Source organism: Silene latifolia, chromosome Y (genome assembly GCF_048544455.1).
Source record: "Silene latifolia isolate original U9 population chromosome Y, ASM4854445v1, whole genome shotgun sequence".
In the NCBI taxonomy this organism is placed as follows: domain Eukaryota; kingdom Viridiplantae; phylum Streptophyta; class Magnoliopsida; order Caryophyllales; family Caryophyllaceae; genus Silene; species Silene latifolia.
The window spans coordinates 182,647,992-182,674,023 of NC_133538.1; the positions used below are offsets into that span (position 1 = coordinate 182,647,992).

The 26,032-nt window shown below is 36.9% G+C and overlaps 1 protein-coding gene across 1 annotated transcript; it reads left to right on the plus strand.

Moving 5' to 3' along the window:
* Positions 1-625: 625 nt before the first annotated feature.
* LOC141629568 (uncharacterized) lies at positions 626-15,515 on the plus strand. Its single transcript, XM_074442547.1, has 2 exons — positions 626-694; positions 14,928-15,515. The coding sequence occupies exons 1-2, from the start codon at positions 626-628 to the stop codon at positions 15,513-15,515; spliced, it is 657 nt and encodes a 218-aa protein (XP_074298648.1).
* The last annotated feature ends 10,517 nt before the right edge of the window (positions 15,516-26,032 follow it).

Below are 26,032 nucleotides of genomic sequence, written 5' to 3' on the forward strand. Positions count from 1 at the left end.
AAAAAACGAAACAAGTTAAGTATACTCGGTTTGGCTGTGTAGTATGAGCCCAGCTTACCCATGATATATATACTCATAAATTTAGAAATTCATCTTACCTTATCATAACAATCACAAAAAAAAAAAAAAAAAAAAAATGTCGGGAGAGATGACATAGCAGCGGCGCGAGAAAAGGAAGGGAAAAGAGGGGTTTGTACTAGATTTTTAAGACGATTTCTTAGCTATTCTTCATCTAAATTCGTAAGTAGACTATCCTAATCCATTTTATTCAATTATTAGCTTAGTGATTGTAATATTTGCCTCAATTCGTTGTAACCCTAGAAACCGAATTTGGAGGTTTTGTTTATGGTTTGTTGAGACGGTTTTATTTATGTAAATTGATCATGGATTGGGGATTGGTTAGTCTAGTTGGTATTAGGATGAGTTGTATTGAATTATTATACCATCTTATAGCTTGTTTCGGGCCGTCTTGTACATGGGTTGTAAAGGTGTATTGTGTTTGTTTATTGTTATTATAATTTCAGCAGGTTTGGGTGTGTTGTGGGGTTGTCACAGTTGTTGTTGGGGCTGCTGATGGCTCTCTATGGCGGCTGCCGGGTGTGTGGGGATGTAGATGTGTAGTAGCATGGTAGTAGGCTGCAAATGGGCTGATTTATGGGCTGTATTGGACGGCAATAGGGTGCTGAATGTGGAGGTTTGTGGCTGCTTAAGGGGGATGACCGTGTACTTGGGTGTTTGGGTAGAATTGTGACGGATTAGTTTAGCTATTTATGTATTGTAATTTAATTAGTAAGTTAGTAATTGTGTGCTATTTGTCTCATTTAGGTGAAGGCTTTGTCAAGAAAGCTTTTTAGCATTTTTTGTTGAGCTCGGACTTTTGCTAAAGGTAGGCTAGCTACTCAACACTTCTATGCGGGGTTTATTATGTGTTATTTAGGTTGCATTGTTGTAATTGGCTTGTTGTATGTTGAGTTACTTGGTGTGGCTTCTAGTCGTGTGTGTTGGGTGCATATTTGGTGGTTATTCGTTATCTTTATAAGCATATTGGCATGACATTGATAGTTTGGCATTAAGTTATAATATATCATATAATTTCATCTCGCTTGATTATTTTTATTTATAAAGGAACTTTGCATTGTGGTTGGTATATATATATATATATATATATATATATATATATATATAGAGAGAGAGAGAGAGAGAGAGGTAGGATCCGGTGAGAACAATCATTCGGTAAGATCGGTGAGAACAAACTTGATACTACCCGCCAAACTATTAACGCACAACATTACCCATCACATTGAAATAGAAAAAGCCCAACCAATATCTCTGCCCTCTCATTTCAATTAGCACAAACACACCAGCTGCCATCTCCATCCACTACAACCTACCCCCGGTCATCGTCACCGACGACAATCACCGGAAATGTCAAAGAGCCGGCGAGCATCCCCCTACACTGACGCAAATTCGGTGACACCATTGATCACCACCAACCCTGACATTTCCTGATTCATGAACCTCAGGTCTCGATTGTCCTTCCTCCGGCCAGACAATGGTGGTAATATCTCCTTCCTGCCATATACCGGCGTTGGTGCTCCAATTATGCCGTCAATCCAGATGACGCCGCCAAACCACGGGTCACATTAATCATGCCCCTTCATCGCTCTTTATATTCTATTCTAATTCCCTGGCATCACCGGAACTCCGATCGTATCTCACATCGCGGTGCCATTAAACTATCAATAATGTACGCTGAAACGGGAAGGATGGTTGTTTCGTTCCTTGATGAACTTATACAATTATGGATCGCCTGAAATACTCGGGATCCTTTGGAAAATGGTATTCCATGAACTGCAACAAACACCGACAATCAATGTATTTGGGTTTTATATTGTTGCATCTCAAAGCAATTTTAATGTACCTAGTAAGTAATTTTGTGTATCTATGTTTAGATACATTAAAATAGTGGTTAGATACGTCAAAAACTAGAGTAGTTACATTAAAAATAGGCGATCGAGAGTGAAGAAGAGAAGCTCAGAGACGGGAATTCGCGAACGATCAACAACAACAGCAACTCCATCCCCTCAAAAAAAAAAACAACGGCAACTCCTACCCATTTTCGATCAACAACCAGTACCAAACAATTATGGGGATTTTTCGATGCAGAAATATATTGATCGAGGTGTTGGTGTTCAAGAATGGAATGATGGAGGAAGGTGGTGGCTGACTTTAACTTTAATAGTTAATAATGGTGAATAGAAGGAAATTGTCAATTGAATATTTGAGTTGGAATTGTTTCGGCCGTGGATTTCTTTTTAATCTAATGGTCATTGTTTGTTCTCACCGTTCTCACCGAATAATCGTTCTCACCGGATCCTAAATATATATATATATATGTAGAAATAGGATCTCGTGCGAACTTAAAGTTCGGTGCGAACTTACGAACTGACTAGAAAAGCTAAATCATACAATAATCACGCGCGTTGAACTCAGCATCTTACCACTTCTCTCTCACTTCTGTTCCTTACCTTTTCACTTTCTCATTCTCACATAAAGTCACCTCACCCCAAATTAAACCAACTGACGTCGACACCTCCGATCTCCGGCCACCCATTCGCAGGGCTTACTCCGACCACCCACACATCGGCAGCAGTAACAACCTTCAATCTCCGACCAGCCGCGACGCTGCACCTGGTGGCCGTACCACCACCACCATAATTTGACTCGGAATCGTCCAACAATGTCACTTGTGCATTTAATTCTTTGAAATCCTTCTTTGTGTTTTCATAGGTTTATGATTTGATTACATTTCCGAAACTAACCAATCTAGGTGGGATGGTCGTCGAACGGTGTTGAGATTGGGGAGGCCGACTGCGAATCTGGATGCGAACTAGGGTGATTGGTGTGTTCGGTGCTGGTGGTTGATTAACCGTAGAGGAAGGAAGACGATGAAGTAATGAGTCGCACACCTCGGAAATGTGGTCGTTGACCGACACGGTCTGGATGGCCGTCGGCGACACCTGGTGTTATTAATTTGTGGTTGTACGGGTAGGGGATATGTGGTGGGTGTAAAAGGCATGAATAATTTTCGCCAAACTAAACAGGCTGTTGGTAAATATGTTTAAAGTTTGATCTGATATAAGTCATCTGTGGAACAAAGAGAATTTTGGTTCAGATCGATTTCCTGAGTCAAATCTTTGTCATTCCATGGTAAATAAATTGTATTCCGGAGTAAAAACATTCTGTTAAAGAAATGTATGGGATCGAGTCAAGTCGTCGACGCCGACAACGGTATTGTGGCGGTTAATACGGTGCTTGGTGGTGGCGGTGGTCCGGTGGTGTTGAGGTGTGATAGTCTAAGTTGGGTGGTGGATACATATGATTTGGTGGATATATATGATTGACTTGTGTTAAATTAGTTTTTAAAATTCATTAAAAATGATAGAAATGAACATATCACAATATAACAAATTAGACTATAATGCTGCTGTACTAGTTACTACAATACAAGTTTTATAAGGCGTCTTGATTTCAATTAGCTTGTGTGAATGATAACCCGTAATATTGAAATTAGCTATTATAAAAGAACAAATGCGCTTCTTCTAAGAATTGGTTTTTATATAAGTTTCTACTAAGACTGAAAAATTTGAATTTCATGAGTTGTGCTCAATGCACCTCAACCTTGCAAACTATATACTAGATACATATCTCTACCAAGCTAGATACACTCATTTATCTTACTAGATACATATCTTTATCTTGCTAGATACACACATCGAGTAAGTTAGATACACTCTTTTGCCTTACTAAATACACGCATTTACCTTGTTAGATACACATCTCTGACAAGCTAGATACACTCTTTTGCTTTACTAGATACACGCATTTACCTTGTTAGATACACATCTCTGACAAGCTAGATACACTCATTTGTCTTGCTAGATACGCATCTCTGGCAAACTAGATACACTCCCTTACTCTGCTAGATATACTCCTTTACCTTAAATACATACCTTTACTTTGCTAGATACAAATCTCTTGCAAACTAGATACACTCTTTTACATTACTAGATACACATATCTAGCAAACTAGATACACCCTTCGCCTTGCTAAATACATATCTCTACCTTGCTAGATACACATCTCTAACAAACTAGATACACCCTTCGCCTTGCTAAATACATATCTTTACATTACTAGATACTAGTGTTTGATCTCATTCCCTTATGCTAATTATAAGCCATTTTTGTTGGTGCTAGATCTCATTCCCTTATGCTAATTATAAGCCATTTTTGTTGGTGCCAAATGGATATACGATTGTCATATTTTCACACTGATCTTGGCAGCCTGCATTCCCACAATTAAGGGGAATGTGAAGAAGCAAACATATATTCACATATACATAAAATCCTAATATATCAACACATAATATCGTCATATCCATTGAACAACAATTCCGATAACTTAACTGCTAATCTGCTATGTCTTCGTGTTAAGAACTGTTTAATGTAAAATTCTACTTATAACCATATGATTATTCTTTCACCAAAGAAATTCAATGGTAATAGCTGGCATTTGCCGACTAAGCCTGTTATCCACAAATGGTAGTCAGAGAGAGGAATTGCAATTGCGATGCATACAAAACACATTTGTGTGCCTATGTTGATATATTGATTAATAAGGCTAGCAACTGCAAATCGAAAACCAAACTACTAAATGGACATACCACCCCACCTCTCCAATCATGCCGCTTCTAGAACTGATAATCTTAACTAGATCAATTCTAGCATTCCCCAAAACGATAGGAGTCGTACAACTCGATTATTCCTTTAGCTCACAATTCAAGCTTCAATGACCCTTAAAATTCAACCTGCCTAAGCTTAAAAATGTTTAATCACATTTCGAAAATCCAGATACGGCCAATGAGCAACAAAGTTAATCAAAAAATCCAACTTAATTGCTTTCAATCCAGTTAAACACTAAAATCAAAACACAACACTCTTTCTCCCAATCCAAACTCACTGAATAATCATATGGTTATCACATAATATCGTCATATCCACTGCACCGACGCCATCCACGAGGACCACAACGGCACAACTGAACGACATTCTCTCTCTTCCAACCTCATCATTCCCACCGATTAGTCATACATTCGCGCCACCATAGGCGACCACCACAATGGAGCCCACATTAGAGCCAACATCACTCTATTTACCCGACAATGAGCAGCCCAGATTCCGCGGCGATGGTTAGGTGGAGTTCGGGTAGGTGGTGGCTTGGGTCGAGTCCGGATGTGATGTGAGGCGACAGTGGTGGAAAGGTCACCACCGGGGTGTCTGTGCGGTTTTCACGGCGCCAGAATTGGTACCAAATTAAGGGCGTTTCAAGTGGTGGTTGGTACTCGACGGGGATGAAGTGGAGTAAGGTCTCCGGCGTTTCCAACGGTGGTTTACGAGTGGTAGAAGGTGGTGATCAGTGGTAGGTCCGGCGAGGATGATAGGTCGGGTGAGTTGTTGCGGGTTGTTTGATTATTTCGGGAGAGAAGGTGAGATTATATTGGGGTTTGTTTATTATTTAATGTATCCGAATTTACTGTAAAGCCGAGTTCGAGTTCGCACTTCGCATTTTTTAGTTCGCACAGACCCCGCCCCTATATATATATATATATATATATATATATATATATATATATATATATATATATATATATATATATATATATATATATATATATATATATATATATAGAGAGAGAGAGAGAGAGAGAGAGAGAGAGAGTAAAGTTCTTATAAGTCTCTTATATGTTTTGTGTCCTTAAGTTTTCACTATAGCCCTTGGATCATCCAATATAGATGGTGAAGATTGAAACCAAAAAGCACCATTAACACTAATTTATCACTCTCTCTCCTACCCATTTTAATTAATCACTAACAATATATTTAAACACTAATGCACTATATATATTTTCCACTCACTCACTTCTCTCTCATCTCACACATTTCACTACTCTTCTCTCTCAAAACCCCAAAAAATAAAAAACCCAAAAAAATAAAAAAACCCAAGAAAAAAACCCAAAAAATCAAACAAATAAAAAAACCAAAAAATCCAAATAAATCATTTACTCATCTATTTCTCATTCACCACCCACCTACCACCACCCACCCGACACCACCACCGTCGCCATCCTCACCACGCCACCACCAGGACGTTTTTTTTTTTTAAAAAAAAAAATAATGTTTAGATGTTTTTATTTTTTCTTTTGTTTTTTTTTTCCGCAAATATCATCTTGCTATACAATCATGTTTCAAATTTGTGAGTTTCTTTTATTTTGATCTTAGATCTAATAAAATAGATCAAATATTATTTTCATTGACCCGTTTTTTTTTTCATTTGCGTTTTTCTTTTATTTATTTTTTCAATTTTGATGTTTTGGTCTTTTTTTGATATTTGTTATTTTTCAAATTTTCATATAAAAATGACTTAAAATGATTATATTTACATCGTCATGGAGTAAAATTACAACCTCAATGAACTAAAGTTACACTTTTGTAGACTAAAGTTACACATTTGAGGATTAAAGTTACGTATTTGTGGACTGTAATTACACTTTTATGGACTAAAATTACACTTTTGTGGACTAAAATTACACTTCCATAGACTAAAATTACACTTCTATGGACAAAAATTACACGTTTGTGGACTAACATTACACTTTTATGAACTAAAATTACACTTCCGTGGACAAAAATTACACTTTTGTGGACTGCAATTACACTTTTGTGGACTAAAATTACACTTTTATGGAGTAAAATTACAATTTCGTGGACTAAAATTACACTTTTATGGACAAAAATTACACATTTGTTGACTAAAATTACAGTTCCGTGGACTAAAATTACACTTTTGTGTACTAAAATTACTCTTTTGTGGATTAAAATTACACTCATAAAATGATAAAAGATGCACACTATCAATGTACTAAAGTTACACATTTGTAGACTAAAATTACACTTTTGTTGACTAAAATTACACTCATAAAATGATAAAAGATACACATTATTAATTTACTAAAGTTACACTTTAGTGGACAATGATTGAAATTGCACAATCTCAATGACTCAAAAAAAATGAATTTTGTAACTTTAGTCCAAACTGTGTATTTTTACTCCGAATTTAGTCGTAAATAGTGTATTTTTAGTCCAAATTTAGTCGTAAATAGTGTATTTTTATTCAAATTTTGTATTTTTAGTCCAAATTTAGTCGTAAATAGTGTACTTTTAGTCCAAATTTAGTCGTATATAGTGCATTTTTAGTCCAAATATAGTCCAAATTTTGTATTTTCAGTCCAAAATTGTGTAATTTTAGTCCAAATTGTGTAATTTTAGTCCAAATTGTGTAACTTTAGTCCAAATTTGTGTAACTTTAGTCCAAATTGTGTAAATTACTAATAACTCCATTAGTTAGTCCAAATTGTCCAAATTGTGCAACTTTAGTCCATTGAGAATGTAACTTTAGTCCATTGAGAGTGAAACTTTAGTAATTGAGAGGGTAACCTTAGTAGAGATAAGTGTAATTTTAGCTAACAAAAGTGTAATTTTAACAGACAAAAGTGTAATTTTAACAGACAAAAGTGTAATTTAAGCTAAGAAAAGTGTAATTGTAACAGAAAAAAGTGTAATTTTAGCTAACAAAAGTGTAATGTTAACAGACAAAAGTGTAATTTTAACAGAAAAAAGTGTAATTTTAATAGGAAATAGTGTAAATTTAACAGAAAAAAATGTAACTTTAATAAAGCAAAGTGTAATTTTAGTTCACAAAAAAAAGTGTAATTTTAATAGATAAAAGTGTAATTTTAATAGAGAAAAGTGTAATTTTAATAATAGAGAAAAATGTAACTAACAGAAAAAATGTAACTTTAATAGAAAAAAGTGTAATTTTAATGAAGAAAAGTGTAATTTTAATGGAAAAAAGTATAACTTTAATAAGTGTAATTTTAATAGAGAAAAATGCAATTTTAATAAAGAAAAATGTAATTTTAATAAAAAGATCTCACAAAATTAAACAAGATCTAAAAGTTAACAACTTATTGAGATCTTTTTTATATCTAAAATTAAACAAATTATAATTTTTTTTCAAAAACTAAATCTAAAACAAAAATCACAATTTCTTTTCAAAAAAAAAAATAGATCTAAAATATGCTAATGTAAATGATGTACTTGTTTTATTAAAAAAAAAAACAACCACATTTAGTATTTGTTTTTAGGAAAAAAAAATTAGAAATTTCAGATCTGACCGGAAAGAAAGAAAAAAAAAAACCGAAAAGGAAGATGACGGCGTGGTTGGTGACAGTTGTTAGAAAAGACTCACATCTCCACTATCACAACAACACCACACACAACTTTACTCGGAAAAAAAAACGAAAACGAAAACGAAGAAAGGAGGAAGGTGGCGGCGTGGTGACGAGATGGTTGGTGACGATTGCGGTGGGTGTGCGGGTGGGGTGTTGGGTGGGGTGGTGTGTGATGGGTTGGGGTGGTGGTTACTGGTTAGTGGGAGAGAGGGTGAATTATTTGGGGTGATTTTATTGGGTTTTTTTGGGTTTTTTTTTGGGTGATTTTTGGAGGTTTTTGATTTATTTAGATTTTAGAGAGATGAGAGGAATGAAATTGTGTGAGAGGTGAGAGAAATGGGTGAGTGAAAAGGTATATATATTTAATTAGTGGTTAATTGAGATGAGTTAGTGATTAATTAAAAAGAGTAGAGAGAGTGTTAGATTGGCTAATTAATCTTTATTTAGGAGGTTTGATCTAAGCCACCCATCTTCTTCATCCAAGGGCTTGGATGAGGACTTATGGACTCAAGGTTTGTGGGTGGACTTAGATGAACCCAATACTATATATATATATATATATATATATATATATATATATATATATATATATATATATATATATATATATATATATATATATATATATATATATATATATATATATATATACTGAGAGAGAGGGGTTCTCATAAGTCCTTCATATCTAATAAGTCCCTTAGTCCTTCTAAGGGCCTTTGGATGAAGGGAATGAAGGGATGAGATTACATCTCAATGGATGACTACAAATCACTCTGTCTAATTAGCTCCTAATTGCAATTAAGTTTCTCACTAATCCATTCATCCCTCATTATCACAAACTCCTTCCTCACTAAACATTCATCCCTCATTATAACAAACTCCTCCTCTCTCTCTCTACATTCTCTCTCATTTTTCTCTGAAAACAAATCCACCCTAATCAAAACAAAAACAAATCAAATAAAAAAAAATCTGAGAAAAAAAACTCACTCCTTCCTCCCTCCGTCCTACCTGCTGCCACCGCCAGCACGCACCCGACACACCACAACCGCCCTAACGTTACCCCACTAACAACCACACACGATCGTCGCATTCCTCTCCCCATTTTTCAGATCTCAACGTTATCCCCTCACCCCTCCATCACACATTCCCTCATCGCTCACCACCACCGTCACACCTCCCCTTTCTCCCATCTCACGACAGCAACAACAACAACAACCAACAACAACACCGACTCCTCATTCCCACCCTCCTTTCTTTCTTTCTTCTTTCATCCTACCCTACCGCCACTTTATCTTCATCAAACTCCGACCAACTCGACGCCGGCAGTCCCAGTCCCTCAACAAACCATTCTTTTGTTTCAGTCGACTTGAAACCAAAGGCCACTAGTTCTGTTTTGTTTCTTGTTTCTTGTTTTGTTTCTCTGTTTCGTTTAACTTTTTTTTTGTTAAAATGGTGGGTTATGTTGCTGCTGCGTTGTTCTTGTTTTTCATTTTTTTTCTTTTTCTTTTAAGATTTGTTTATTCAAATCCTTGTCTTATTATATGTTTGTTTGGTGTTGTGGTGAGTAGAGATGCCCTTGCTTTTCTCGTTTTAATCTCATCTTATATTTATTTTTTCAAATCTTGTCTTGTAAATTCGTCTTGTTATGTATTTTTTTTAGATCTAATAATTTTTCAGATTTAAATTCGTCTTATCATATATTTTTTTTAGATCTAAAATTTTTTGTTGACGAAGTACGGTTTTTTAAGATCTTTTTGTTAATTTTTTTGTTTAGATTTCCTTTGTTTTGTATTTCATTAAAGTTATATTATTTATGACTAAAGTTTTACCCTTGAAACATGAAAGTTATACTTTACCCTTGAAACATGAAAGTTATACTATTTACGACTAAAGTTATACCCTTGAAACATTAAAGTTATACTATTTACGACTAAAGATTTACCCTTGAAACATTAAAGTTATACTATTTACGACTAAAGTTATACCCTTCAAACATTAAAGTTACATAGACTTTGTATTAAAAGTACATAAATTCAACATAATAAATAAAATGGAGTCTATTTCTGTTATTGTTGGTAATTTTTTTCAAATTTGTTATTTTTTTGTTTTTTTAGTTATTCTATGAGATGATTTTATTTGTTAACTTAATCTTAGATCCATAATATGAATTATGCAAAAAATGGACTATAAGACTAAAGTTACGCTTTTTTTTCAGATCTAGTATTGTTGGTTTAAAGTTAGTATTTGTAGTTTTTAGGATTTCGGTTATATATTGGACTAAAGTTATACGATTTTGGATTATGCGATTTTGTACTAAAGTTACACAATTTTGGACTAAAGTTATATAAATATGGACTAAAGTTATACAAATAAGGACTAGAGTTATACAAAAATGTACTAAAAGTATACAAAAATTGCCTAAAGTTATACAAATATGGACTAAATTTATAAAAATAAGGACTAAAGTTATACAAAAATTGACTAGAGTTATACAAATATGGACTAAAGTTATACAAATATGGACTAAATTTATACAAACAATACTTATATAAATTCAAATTTATAGTGTTGGTTTTTATTTGTTAATTTTTTGTTGTTATACTTGTACTCCCTCCATTCAACTCCACTTTACAAGTATTCTATTTCCGTCCATTCAACTCCACTTTACAGGTTTCCTTATTTGGACATGTAAAAGACCTTTCTATCCTTATTGAAAATCTATATTTACAAAAAATGTCATTCATACCCCACACAAATCCACCATAAAACTCACCTTTATATTTTTTTAATATATTTAACCCTACCATTCCCTTTCCCTATGTACTTTTAATAGTTTTTTTAATCCGTTTCTTAATACCCGCGCAAAAAGCATAGTTGCAAAGTGGAATTGAATGGAGGGAGTATTTTTTTTCATTTGTCAACAAAGAGAAATGAGAAAACAAAAGTTATACTTTCATTGAAGTTAAACACATTTCTACTGGAGTTATACATTCGTTGAGTAGAAGTTATTCATATCGTTACTAGAGTTATACATTCATTGAGTAGAAGTTCATATAGCTTTAGTCAATTTTTGTATAACTTTAGTTCATTTTTGTATAACTTTATTCCTTATTTGTATAACTTTAGTCCATATTTGTATAACTTTAGTCAATTTTTGTATAACTTTAGTCCTTATTTGTATAACTTTAGTCCATATTTGTATAACTTTAGTCAATTTTTGTATAACTTTAGTCCATATTTGTATAACTTTAGTCCATATTTGTATAACTTTAGGCAGTTTTTGTATAACTTTAGTCCATTTTTGTATAACTTTAGTCCATAACAGTATAACTTTTGCCCAAAACTGTGTAACTTTAGTCATTTTATATCATTTTTATATAAAAAATGTGAAATATAAGATTAAAATCAACAAATTATAAGAATTTTTATATAGCTAAGATTAAAACAACAAATTTTTTGAATATTTTAGTAGATCTTAGATGAAAAAAAGTATCTCACAAAAAAAACGAGATTTAAAACCCGAAATCTAAAAAAAAACGTATAACAAGAAGAGATTTGAAAAGAATAAATAACAAAAATTAACAAATAAAAATAAACCGACCCCAAACAACAAATTTAACACAAAATCTAAAAAAAAAAAAAGTGACGGAAATAATGAGACGCAAAATCTAAAAAAAAAACGAATTTATAAAAGTTACCGGCGGCAGCGGTGGTGTGTCGGGTGGGGTAGTGGTGGGTGGTGGTGAATGAAGAAGTAATGAATGAATGATTTATTTAGGTTTTATACTTTTTTGGGTTATGATTTTTTTGGGTATTTAGAGAGGAAAAAGAAAGTGAGATGTAGAGAGAGGAGAAGGAGTTGTGATAATGAGATGATGAATGATTAGTGAGGTAGGTTAATTGAATTGATGAGTTAATTAGAGAAAAGGTGGAGGGATTAATTTGTAGCCACATATTGACATCAAATCCAACCTTCCATTGCTTTCATCCAATGGCTCTTAGAAGGACTTATGGACTTAAATACATATGGTGGACTTAGTTGATCCCTTCTCTCTCTCTCTCTCTCTCTCTCTCTCTCTATATATATATATATATATATATATATATATATATATATATATATTGTGGCATATTTCTATTGTCACGAATTGGCATTGATATTAGTATTGTTGGGCAACGAGGTTGCAAGATGAGAAGAGTTTGTATAGGCCGAGGCACGGGATGTGGAAGAGCATGGACTTTGGACGTATAGGACAGCGGGGCATGGTGTAAGGAGTTGGCCCTAGACCCGGCGTGGCATGTCCACATGGTGTGGTTGAGCTTGGGGCTGTGAGCCTTGGCAATGGACCACTTATGACACGAGTCTCTCTCTCTCTCTCTCTCTCTCTCTCTCTCTCTCTCTCTCTCTCTCTATATATATATATATATATATATATATATATATATATATATATATATATATATATATATATATTGTGGCATATTTCTATTGTCACGAATTGGCATTGATATTAGTATTGTTGGGCAACGAGGTTGCAAGATGAGAAGAGTTTGTATAGGCCAGGCACGGGGATGTGGAAGAGCTGTGGACTTTGGACGTATAGGACAGGCAGGGCATGGTGTAAGGAGTTGGCCCTAGACCTGGCGTGGCATGCCCACATGGTGTGGTTGAGCTTGGGCTGTGAGAGCCTTGGCAACAGACCACTTATGACACGAGGTTGAGATAGACAGTGTGATTATTAAGTGTGATTATTAATTGGCTTGTGAGCCTTAAGAAAGGTGTGTGTGTGTGTGTGTGTGTGTGTGTGTGTGTGTGTGTGTGTGTGTGTGTGTGTGTGTGTGTGTGTGTGTGTGTGTGTGTGTGTGTGTGTGTGTGTGTGTGTGTGTGTGTGTGTGTGTGTGTGTGTGTGTGTGTGATGTCCTTCCTCTTTTATTATTTCTGGTTGTTATACTTATTAAGTATGCAAGTATGCAAGTATTAGCAGTGTCTTTCACATGTTAGTCCTATTTATTTATATGTTCATTTAGGTTGACTTATGTGTGTTTGTTAATGTATGTTAACGTTTATTTCATGAAAACAGTTGACTAGCAGGTTAGTACATGGAGTGTGCTAAATGCTGAATGGGACTAGGGCGATGATTATAGCCGTCTCTAGATCACCTAGTTAAGCAGACATTTATTATTTATAAACCATTCCTATTTTTATTCCGCTGCGAGTTTTGTATTATTATTCTTTAAATAGTTGGTTACACGTAATAAAGCCGTTATCACAGTTTATTCAGTTAACTTGATTTATTTAAAGTATCTTTGTGGCATGTTTTGTCTTTTATACTTACTACCTGAGGCAACTGAGATGATAGCACCTTTTATTTGGAAATGCCTCGCTTAAAGGCTTCTAAATAAATGGGGTATTACAAAGTGGTATCAGAGTGAGAAGAAAGGTTGGATTTGATTGAATTTTCTTATAATAACAGTTACCATGCTAGTATGGGCAGGGCACCTTTTGAGGTGTTGTATGAAAGAAAGTGGAGGAGTCCTATATGCTAGGATGATAAATCTGATGCAGTTACATTGGGGCGGGCTTTGAGATGATTCAGCAAATGGTCAATAGTACAAAAATATTTATTTGCGGCGCCAAAAAAGGTGCCTTTTGTGGCGTTTTTTATGTAGCAGCAAATGAGTGGGCAGGAAATATCAAAGTTATTTGCGGTGTTTAAAAAAGGCCGCAAATAAATGGATATTTGCGGCGTTCTTTTTAAAAAACGCCGCAAATAGCAAAAAAAAAAATTAGTAGAATTCTAAATTCATACATCAAATAAAAATAAAACACATACAAATATACAATAATCCAGAACTAATTACAAGGGCACTAAATTACAAAATTAAAAAGTAACTCGTGTTTGATACTAATCTCAGGCTTCATTCAACATTCATTCAACAAACCCCTCTCCAAATGTTCACGGGCTTCTTTCTAGTCATTTGTGTTTTGGTGACTGACAAGTTCCTTGAGGATGAGTAACTGCCTTAATTCTTCAACTCAAGCAACCCAATTTGTTTTTCAAATGTAGGCCTTCTTCAATGATCCTTCGCCTTCCTATAAAAACACACGAAATGCCATCGATTACAAAGTTGATTGACGAGAAATTTTGACGAGTACAAATATAAGAGGCAACTTAAATCTTATCCAAGTATGGAAGACACAACATTGACGAGTCTGATAAAATATTAGTAAATATGTAAATTATTTACTAAATATTAATTACCTAACTTAGTTTATTTTGTATAGGTATTTAGTTCCTAATTAGTAGCTAACCATCCTAATTAGTAGCTAACCATCTCTTGTATATATACGTTGTGATATTATCAATAATACTCACCAATTACATTCCTTTATGGTATCAGGAACCCTAATCGATCAACCTCTGCTTCCGCTCTCTCTTCAACCTCCGACCTCACGTCACACAAATGGCACCTGATCCAAAGTCGCAATTTCATCCTACGCTTGCAGTGAACAACATCACCAACCACATCCCTGTCAAACTCGGCATGGACAACGACCAATATCCGTTGTAGGTTGCGTTGCTCACAAATCACGCGAAGTCTAATCGTGTTCTCCACCATATCGTCACACCTAAGGTTCCTCCTAGGGCACCCAACACGGCGGACGAGCAAGAAATGTGGGAGACACTCGACGCTATAGTCTTGCAGTGGATTTATTCCACCATAACCACGGAGCTCTTGGAAACCATCGTCAAGGCCGAATCCACCGTTAGGGAAGCGTGGGATCGTCTCGCTGATATATTTCAAGACAACAAAAATTCTCGCGCTGTGACTCTTGAGCAAGAGTTCTCGCATATCGAGATGGCGGATTTTTCCTCCGTATCCGCCTACTGCCAACGATTAAAATCATTGGCGGACCAACTGAAAAACGTCGGCTCTCCCGTGTCCAATAGCCGATTAGTTCTTCAGTTAGTCTCCGGCCTATCTCCGGCATACCAGAATGTTGGGACGATTATTCGTCAAAGCAATCCTCTTCCGGCTTTCTATCGCGCGCGGTCTATGCTAACGCTTGAAGAAGCAGGAATCGCGAAACAGGCTGCTACGGGCTCTTCCAAGGCCCTATACTCTCGGGGCAATGTGGACACGGATTCTGGTGGATAATCATCCAAGGTGGTTGCTGCTACAGGTAAGGGCGGTCGTGGTAATGGGTCAAATAAGAAGAAGGGTAACAAAGGCGGGAAAGGCAAGACATCTGCCTCACCTTCTACTCCTGCTGCTACGACTTCTGCCGCTCCTCCGTCGTCTACACCGCAACAATAGTGTAACACCCCCATTTATTCGAGAGCCTTTCGCTAGACATTCCCAAATAAATAGGACTGTTACCATCTCGGTTTCCCGAGGTAGTAGATAACAAAGTACAACAATACCAAAGTACTTTAAATTAAAACTTTAATGATTACATATGTTTTACAATTTTAATCAACTAAAACTTAATATAAAAATAAATACAACTCGTGGCGGAAAATAAATAAGTGATATAACTATATATGTGATCTAGACTTCATCTAAGGTTCCATGTTTGGCTCTCATCCCAATGCTCCCAAGTCAGCTAATCTTTGCTACCTGTCAAATCTGCTCCCCATAAAATGGTTCACTGCAGGTGTTCACGAATACACAGTCAACCGCGAGGTTGAGTAGGAATAAAACTAAACAACAAGAACATACAATTATCAATCTAATTCAATTCACTTTCATTGCACAACCCCCTGACAACGTGCTCCTTTCCTTTACTTAGCACAACCCCCTTAACAACGTGCTCACATTACTTTGGTACCCCTCCCTTAACAACGTACCGCAAAATGTAATAGTACCCCTCCCTCACAACGTACATATTACCATCACCCCAGTGTACAAACTCCCTCAATAACGTACAACTGACTGTCGCACAGCTTTTTATAATAACCACATTCCAATCAACGATAACAATTCAATTCACCTCATCAATATAACCGACACAAATCAACATAAGTCACCGATATTATCAACCAACATATACAATATGATTCCCCCTTCCAACAATTACGATTATATCAACCAACACAATTCACATACGATCAATTCACTTTAACGTAAGTAATCCACCATACAAAACATAGATAATTAAAAGTCGAGTTGAATAGGATTATCCTTACCTGGCCAGCAAGCACTCCAATTACGCAATCTAATAATTAAAGCTCACAAATCCGATTATAAACTCTTCACAATTTCCGTCACCTATATAATAATAACAATTACAACAATTATAATTACTAACTTTATTTATTTATTTATTCCTTTCATTTATTTATTTATTCGTCTTATTATATTAATTATTCAAACCGACTCATTTATTTAATTATTACGATATTAGAGACCCGTTTATAAACTAACCCGAGTCACCAGATAAACCAAAGCAAAAACCCGCTTAGAAACACCCAACTACACCGGTAAAACCCGTCACAAACACCCCCCCCCCCCCTAAACTCCTCCTTCCACGCCACCACAAGCCACCACTCACACCACCCAAGCCCGACACCAGCAGCCTGCAGTCCCACGCACCCAACTCTCCCCTAAGCACCAGCTCCACCACCACCAGCAACCCATAAAACCCACGCCCTAATCCCCCGACATCAGCAACACTCACCTGACACCCCCATAAAACCCATCCCAAAACCACCACCTAACACCACCTTCACCGCCACCTACAACCACTAATCAACTCACCAATCTACCCTCGACAAAAGCCACCCAAAACCACCCCAACCCAGACCTCCTACTACCACTAAAACCCCCCTCGAAACAGCCTGCCCAAAACACGAGTCACTCCCCTGTTTTCCGTCACCACCGCACGAACCACCATCCCTGGCCACCCCCAACACCACCAATACAACCGCCCCCTGTCGACAACACCAACCACCCAAACCCCGGGTCAGGTCGTGTCCAATTAGTGGGTTAAATAACCACCCAAACCCACGACACCAACCCGAAATCCCCTCTGACCAGCCGTCTTTCAACCGCCCAAACAGCCACCCTAACAAGGTCAACAATGGTCAACAATGGTCAGGTCAGATACTTTGCAGTCCAAGGTTACTATAGGTCCAATTCCCGAGTCCTATGGCGGCCTATACAAGTCATACTATAGATCTAAAGATGCTTGCATGAAAAGAATATAAACCGATTTAAGATGAATAATTACCTCGAGTTGATTAATTGATTTATGTTAATTTCTTCCTCTTCCGTCTCCTAGAGCTTCTTCTTTTAATTTGTGAATTATTTCTCAGATTTAAGGTGGTATTTATAGTGTAAGATTTAGAGAATACGAGGCCAATTAAGAAACTATGTAACTTTCCTTATTCTAATTAGTATAGGAATTGTCATTATAATTATATCATTATTATCACATATTATTAATCTTAACATAACTATGATTTCCTCATATAATACTTACTAATTTATTATTTGCCATAACTTATTATCATTATTGATATAATTATTATTACTTTTATATATTATTATTTCCTCATTATATTATTATAAATTTTCCGATATAAATCCCGATTACACTAATACCAATTTAATAAATTTGGCCCATATAATAATAGCACACAGTCCAACACTCGATTACGAACTAAGCCCAAAGCACAAATATTAGCCAAACCCAATTCCCGACTTGAATTATTAATTTATTATTTAATTAACGTCTTACTTGTATTTATTATTAGAAGTGTCATTTAATTACTCATTAAATTACATCAATTATTCTTATAAATTAATATTAAAATACGGAGTATTACAAATGGCATGTTGGGTATGGACCGTGGCAATGGCCTCCCTCTCCTTGGGGCTATCCACCTTGTCCCTACCCCTCTGGTCCGTGGATACGCTCACCCTATACGGCACGCAACCAGGCTGGAGTTTTGGGACCACGGCCACATCAGGCCTATGGTACCACGTAATCCATGCCTACTCAGACGGACATTGAGGCCGCAATGTACACGCTAGGACTCACGCCCCCTGAGCCGTGGGTAATGGACACTGGTGCTACGTCTCACATGACGTCGAATCAAGGTACTCTTTCGCCTTTTATTAATTCGAGCTTTTGTAATGGTATAATTGTCGGAAATGGCCAGTCAATTCCGATTAAGGGATACGGACATACCACCCTATCCACACCACACCCACCCCTCGTTTTGAAAAACGTTTTATATGCCCCTGCCCTAGTTAAAAATCTAGTTTCCGTTAGAAAATTCACAACCGATAACAAGGTCACCGTTGAATTTGACCCGTTTGGTTTTTGTGTGAAGGACTTGCGGACGGGGACTCGTCTCATGAGGTGTAATTGTCGGGGCGATCTATATCCTATCTCAACCACTACAAATTCAGCTGCACCATCTACATTTGCAGCCTTAGCTCCATCGACTTGGCATAGTCGTTTGGGTCATCCCGGTGATCCAATTCTTAATATTATTATGCAAAATAAATTGATTGATTGTAATTTGAATTCAAAAACTTCTATTTGTCATTCATGCCCTCTAGGAAAACATATTCGATTACCTTTTGCTAAGTCTAATTCTCGCACTTATTTGCCATTCGATATCATTCATTGTGACTTATGGACCTCTCCAATTTTGAGCTCCATGGGTCACAAGTATTATTTGGTAATTTTAGATGACTATTGCAATTTCTTATGGACCTTTCCCATTTCTCACAAAAATGAAGTCAGCTCCATTCTTTTGAAATTTCATGTCTTTGTCGAAACACAATTTGAGCGTAAAATAAAGTCGATACAATGCGATAATGGAACGGAATTTGTAAACGGCCTATTAAAAAATTTCTGTGCGAATCAAGGGCTAGTCTTTCGACTCTCTTGCCCTCACACATCGTCCCAAAACGGGAAAGCCGAACGCAAAATACGTTCTATTAATAATATCATGCGTGCCCTTCTATTTTACGCCTCAATGCCCGTGAAGTTTTGGCATCACGCCCTTGACTTAGCTACATATATATTGAACATAATTCCTAGTAAGCCTATTGCCTATACTATTCCTCTTCAACTTCTTTATAATCGGTCTCCGACTTATAATCATCTTCGAATTTTTTGTTGTTTATGTTTTCCCCTTAAACCGTCTACAACCATTCACAAATTACAGCCCCGTTCCTCTCCGTGTGTTTTTCTTGGGTATCCTAAAGATCATAGAGGATATAAGTGTCTTGACTTGTCTACTAATAAAATTCTTATTTGTCGTCATGTCATATTCAATGAAACGGTCTTCCCTTTTGCGTCCTCACATCGACCCGACACACATACATATGATTTTTTGGATGATGGAGTCTCCTAATAAGAATATTTATAATAGTTGGGCCTCAACCATCACCTTAAGGTTTTGGTTGAGATGGTTCATCTATCATGGTATCATAGCCCGTGTGACCTAAGGTCACGGGTTCAAATCCTGGCAACCTCAAAACTCCTCAAAAACTCGATGTGGAAACCCAGCACACGGTACGAGAGAGCCGGTGCACAATTAACCACTCTTCAAGCCCAACGGGCATTTGAGTGAGGGAGCGTAATAAGAATATTTATAATAGTTGGGCCTCAACCATCACCTAAAGGTTTTGGTTGAGATGGTTCATCTATCATCTCCCCCTATGTCCTTCGACACATGACCTCGACCCCAACCCATCCATACACCACACCAACCGTGTTACCTACAGCCCAGCCGAACCGTGACCAGGCCACCACTTCAGCTGTCCAACCCAGCAACGACCAGGCTACCGTTCACACCTCTCGCCCAGGCCCCTCTGACACGGTCCAACCCTCGACTACCACTACCAGTCGACCCATACCCAATCCTACTCGCCCCAAACCTACAACCCACGCTGATCATGGCATTTACAAACCAAACCTCAAATACTCAACACCCAATCCACCACGAAATTTGTCTCACACAGTGACTATCTCGCCTATTCTAAAATCTCCGACTTTAGCCCTGCGTGACCCAAATTGGAAATTGGCCATGGATGATGAGTATACAGCTCTAATTGATAATAAGACGTGGGTCTTGGTTCCTCGTCCTTTGAACGTGAATGTCATACGATCTATGTGGATTTTTCGTCATAAATTTAATTCTGACGGTTCTTTTGAAAGGTATAAAGCTCGTCTTGTAGGTGACGGGAAAACACAACAAGTTGCTATTGATTGTGGGGAAACGTTTAGCCCTGTGGTTAAACCCGCCACAATTCGAACGGTCCTATCTCTTGCTTTGTCAAAATCATGGTCCATTAATCAACTTGACGTGAAGAATGCCTTCCTACACGGTACACTTAATGAAACGGTTTATATGCATCAACCGATTGGGTTTAGAGACAAATCACGGCCCGACCATTTTTGTCTTCTAAAAAATCGCTCTACGGTCTCAAACAGGCACCTCGTGCTTGGTACAAAAGGTTTGCAGATTATATTGCTCGTATTGGTTTTATTCATAGCAAAGTCAATCATTCGTTATTTATACTTCGACAAGGTAAACATCTTGCTTATTTGTTACTCTATGTCGATGACATCATACTTACTTGTTCCTCAGAGCACCTTCGAACGAGTATTATGCATGCCTTACAATCCGAATTTTCTATGAAAGATCTCGGCTCTCTCCATTATTTTTTGGGCATTTCCGTGACAAGATCATCGTCGGGTATGTTTCTTTCTCAAGCCAAGTATGCTACTGAAATCATTGAGCGCGCTGGTATGTCGAATTGTAAGCCGACTGCCACTCCGGTTGATACTAACTAAATTAAGTGCTTCACCATCCGTTCCTTATGACGATCCCACCTTATACCGTAGTCTTGTCGGAGCTCTTCAATACCTTAATTTTACAAGACCCGACATCTCTTATACGGTGCAACAGGTGTGCTTGTTCATGCATAATCCGATGCAGGTACATATGGCTGCCCTTAAACGTGTAATTCGCTATATAAATGGCACTCTCCACCGCGGTTTATTGCTTCTGAAGTCTGCTCCGTCACTTCTCACGGCTTATACAGATGCCGACTGGGGTGGGTGTCCGGATACTAGGCGGTCTACGTCTGGCTATTGTGTCTTTCTTGGAAATAACTTAGTCTCGCAGGCTTCTAAAAGACAGCCAACGTTATCACGGTCTAGCGCTGAGGCCGAGTATCGTGGGGTAGCAAATGTCGTCGCCGAATCTTGTTGGCTCCGCAATCTTCTTGTCGAGCTACATATTCCCATGCCTAAAGCTACTCTTGTTTATTGCGATAACGTAAGCGCTATTTACCTCTCGGGAAATCCGGTTCAACATCACCGAACCAAGCACATTGAAATGGATATTCATTTTGTTCGCGAGAAAGTTAAACGAGGTTGATGCGTGTCTTTTATATGATGTTTTACACCCTATTTTACACGCATTTCAGAGCTCATTTATGTAGTTTATGCTACTATTTGCCCCATTTCGTCTACTTTCATATTTTTATGTAATATTGCAAATTTATGCAGAAATGAGTAGAAATCAAGCTAAATCCGTCCCCGAATACATTGTATTGCATTTGACATGAAGTATTTACTCAAGAAATGAACTTGGTGCGCATTTCGAGGCCCGAAAGACAAATCCACGAGAATTTAGAAGTCAAGTATCAGCTACTTCGGTCGATCGACTGATGCCTATGGTCGATCGACTGATGCCTATGGTCGATCGACCAGAGCACGAGTTCCAGGAGCTACTGTACACTGCAGTCCAGTCGATCGACCGGTCACAGTGGTCGATCGACCACACCGCTAATCTGCGTGAATTAAGAGATCGAGAATTAAGAAGCCCGTTGTGTATTAGGTTTAGGAAAGAGTGTTACAATATATTCCTATATAACGTAACCTGACACTTTTCAGTTGGGAATCAAGTTTTTTATCAGAAAACTTTAGGGAAATATTAGGGTTTGCATTTAAGTTTAATTATTCAATACAATCGGATTATTGCTTTACTTTCTTTCGTACTTTTCGGTTTCCTCCTATTCCATTTGGTAATCTTCTGCTCTTATTTCAGTTTTATTACTCTACTTGTTCATAGATATAGAATTGCTAGATTAGTTTCCCAAAGCCGAAATTATCATTTTATGTTATTTGTTTGTTTAATTATTTTAAGCATGAATTCGAATGTTTTAATTGTTAAGTCTATTGCTGTCATTATTTCCAGTATGAGTAGCTAAATCCCTTGTATTAGGATGTAGGGAATCTGTAGAAGTAGGCGACATTAGAATAGTAGACCTAGATCGCGCCACGGTCGATCGACCGCACACCTTGGTCGATCGACTAGCCACGTGAGTATTAGTTTCGTTTTAATTAATTTAATTTCCATATTTGACGAATCGAGTGCACGCGACTAGTTGAATGCCTAGGAATTGACCGACCCAATAAAGATCGAAAGATAGGGAAGGGAGATAGCCTACCTAATTAAGACGACTACATTAATAAGATCGAGAGATGAGTTAATTTAGCCTTTTTAGTCACTTTTCAGGACGAAAGTTAGTATTAGTGATATTAGGGACCTGTAGCGAGATCGAACCCTCATCCCTTCCCTCCATTTTTTAGTTCTTTTTAGTCATTAATGGAGGGACTATTACATTATATTTTCCCATTTCTATCTCCAACCCTCATCCCTTCCCTCCATTTTTTAGTTCTTTTTCGCTCTATTACTCCCTTAATCATTACTCTCATCCCAAGCAAGCCCTAAAAGGTGATGTGTCAAGCTATGGTTGATTCACCATATTTTATACGTATGAAATATACGTAAACAGTTTGTAAACTTCAAATTAAACTTTAGGAAGGTAGAGAGAGAAAATCTTCCCCCTACTCTATACCTTTCCTAAATCCTAATTCATAAAATATCAAGCCGCCTCACCGCTTCATCACCTCACTTCTGTTTGTTTGCTTCGCCGGAGAGGTGACCGTCCGGAGCCTGATCTCCGATTGTTGTTACAACTTCCCATATTTTTATTATCTAATCAGGTTTTCTCTTTATTTTTTCTGCTTTGATATTAGTTCTATCGTCTGCTTCTTCTACTTTCTCCTCGGTTTTTCCTCTTTGGTTGTGCGTTTTGTCGGGCTTCTCCTGGTTAATTTTTGCTGTTTATACTGTGACGACTTGATCGAGAAGAATAGTTGTTGCTATATCCAGGCTTTATTCGTTGCTTTCTTAGATGGAATATCAGTTTCTTCTTCTTAATCTTTGTGATTTGGTTGTTGTGGGTGATAATGGTGTCGATGATGATGACCTTGCTAAGTTGGTTATGGAATTGGGCGTACCATCCATCACCAATGTCCACTTGGTGAAAGACAGGGGAAACTCCCTTTTCAGGGAAGGTAATTTTGTTTTGACTGCTCGTCACTATACTCAAGCCCTTAAACTCGTGTGTTTCTTAGGCCTTCCACCTGTACATGACCAGCCCGTAGCCACTTCCCTCTACCTCTCTCTTGTCCTTAATTTAGCGGGTTGTGAGTTGAAACTTTTCCAGAATAATCGGGTTTGCTGTTACTCTACGTTCGTCTTATCTTTTGATCCGAGCAATGTCAAGGCCCTTTATCGTAGGGCCTGGCTTTTAAGCACCTGAATCTTCTCAATAAGTCTCTTGGCGACTTTGAACATGATGTGAAAGTTGATCCGCTTAACAAATATGTTAATCGGGAACTCCATTCTGTGGTTGACCTTTTAATTTTTAAATGTTAAACGGGAAAAGGGTCGCTTATCCCTTTAATCCTTTGGGCTCATACAAGAAAGGTAAGAAACCTTTGCTTGCTAATGAAGTGGTTGATAAGTTAGCGATCCATGTTGGATTGAATGAAGCATCTTGTAGTACAGCTCCTTTGGTTACACATGTTTCTCCTCCTCACACTGAAGTTACATTTAGTTTTACAGACCATGTTTCTCCTCCTCACACTGAAGTTACATCTAGTTCTGCTTTTATTAGTGATTCCGACATTGCTAATGTGACTGGTTCTTTGTTTACGGCCACTGGTTCTGACATTATTCCAGGAAAATCTTAATGAGGCTTATCCCGCTTTGCCAACTAAGGATGATGGTATTCCTTCCAATACTTTTGCCTCATGACCTACAAATTACTCCTTCTCTAACAAAAATTAACCTAAAAATAATTTGCGTTTGTCATCCCAAGATTATGAGAATTTATTACACGGGAAGGATATCCTTTTTTTTCCATCCAAGATCTTTGGCATCACTGAGGGTTCGTCCCCTCATCTCTATAATTTCTATTTCGACGGGAACTCCCCATGAAGCATTTTCAAGGGAAGCAGCAGTTCCCATTCCTTATCCTTTACATGAAGTGCGCCATCAGCATTCACATTTGCATTTAGGGCCGGAGAGTTATTAGTTGGGTCATGAGGATGTTGTTTCGCATGTTGCCAAGAAGAAACGGCTTTCGTGTGATTTGTCTCTGGATAGTAAATTGTCCATGGTTCAGTTTCAATTTGTTGCAGTCAAGGAGAACTCCTTGAGCAAGAAGTGTTGTCGCAAGATGGAGAGAACTCCAAGGGTTAAGTCTGGTTCGACTTCGAGGAAGAGATCATTAGGTTTTGTTGACAATTTACCTTTTTTTGCAGGTACACAGAAAAAGAAAAAGTCATTGCTTGTAAAAGTTGTAAAAGAAAGGAGATTGACTTGCTCCAGTTCGCGGACTATTATCATCCACCTTTTAAGAAATGTCGTCTTTCAATTCCAAATAGTTTCGCTTCTAGTTTTAGCCCGGCTTTTTCCGTTTCTAGTAGTTCAGGGGTATCTAATTCCCCTATGTTTGTATGGTAATCGGATACTATGTAGTTCCTTCTTAATAGTTTATATAAGATAGTACATGTTTGTCTAAAAAAAAAATACGAACCGTCAGTTAATTCATTAAACTGCTCACTAATTAATCACTATCTCAGTATCTCATCTCATACTCTTTAATCATCAACTAGTTTTAAACCCGTGCAAAAAATGCATGGTCGTAATTAATAACATGCGTTATCAATTTATCATTGTATATAAGAGCACTTAAATGAGTATGATTATCCTTGACTTTGTTTATTGACATCGCAAAACAAACAGCAATGAGAATATATTCAAGCCAAAATATAAGTTTTTTTTGCCAGCAGTAAAGATAAAAGCAAAATATAAGTATATGTTTATAAAATGAATTTTAAATTCATGATCAATTAAATTGATTAAAAGTATCTATTGAATATAACATGATTTTAATACATTTAAACTGATATAAAGAACAAAGAAAAATCTTATATGAAGGGCCGACGGGAGTGAAAATAACTATATATTATCTCGACATGTTAAAATAAATAAATGTATATCTATAAATTATACTCCTACAATATTTAGACCAACAATTCTAATGTGCCTAAATTGTAAATGGGCAGACATTCTCAGTTCTTTAAATGCACATACGACTAAAATATGAGTCCAAAACTATTATTCCCTCCGACCGGATCATTTGTTATCTGTTTTTAATTTAAGTATATTATTAATTCGTTATCTATTTCCATATTAGGTAAATAACTTTTCACAAAATGACAAATATGCCCTTACACAAATTATAGAATAGTATGACAATATACTGTAAACGGTCTATTTTTA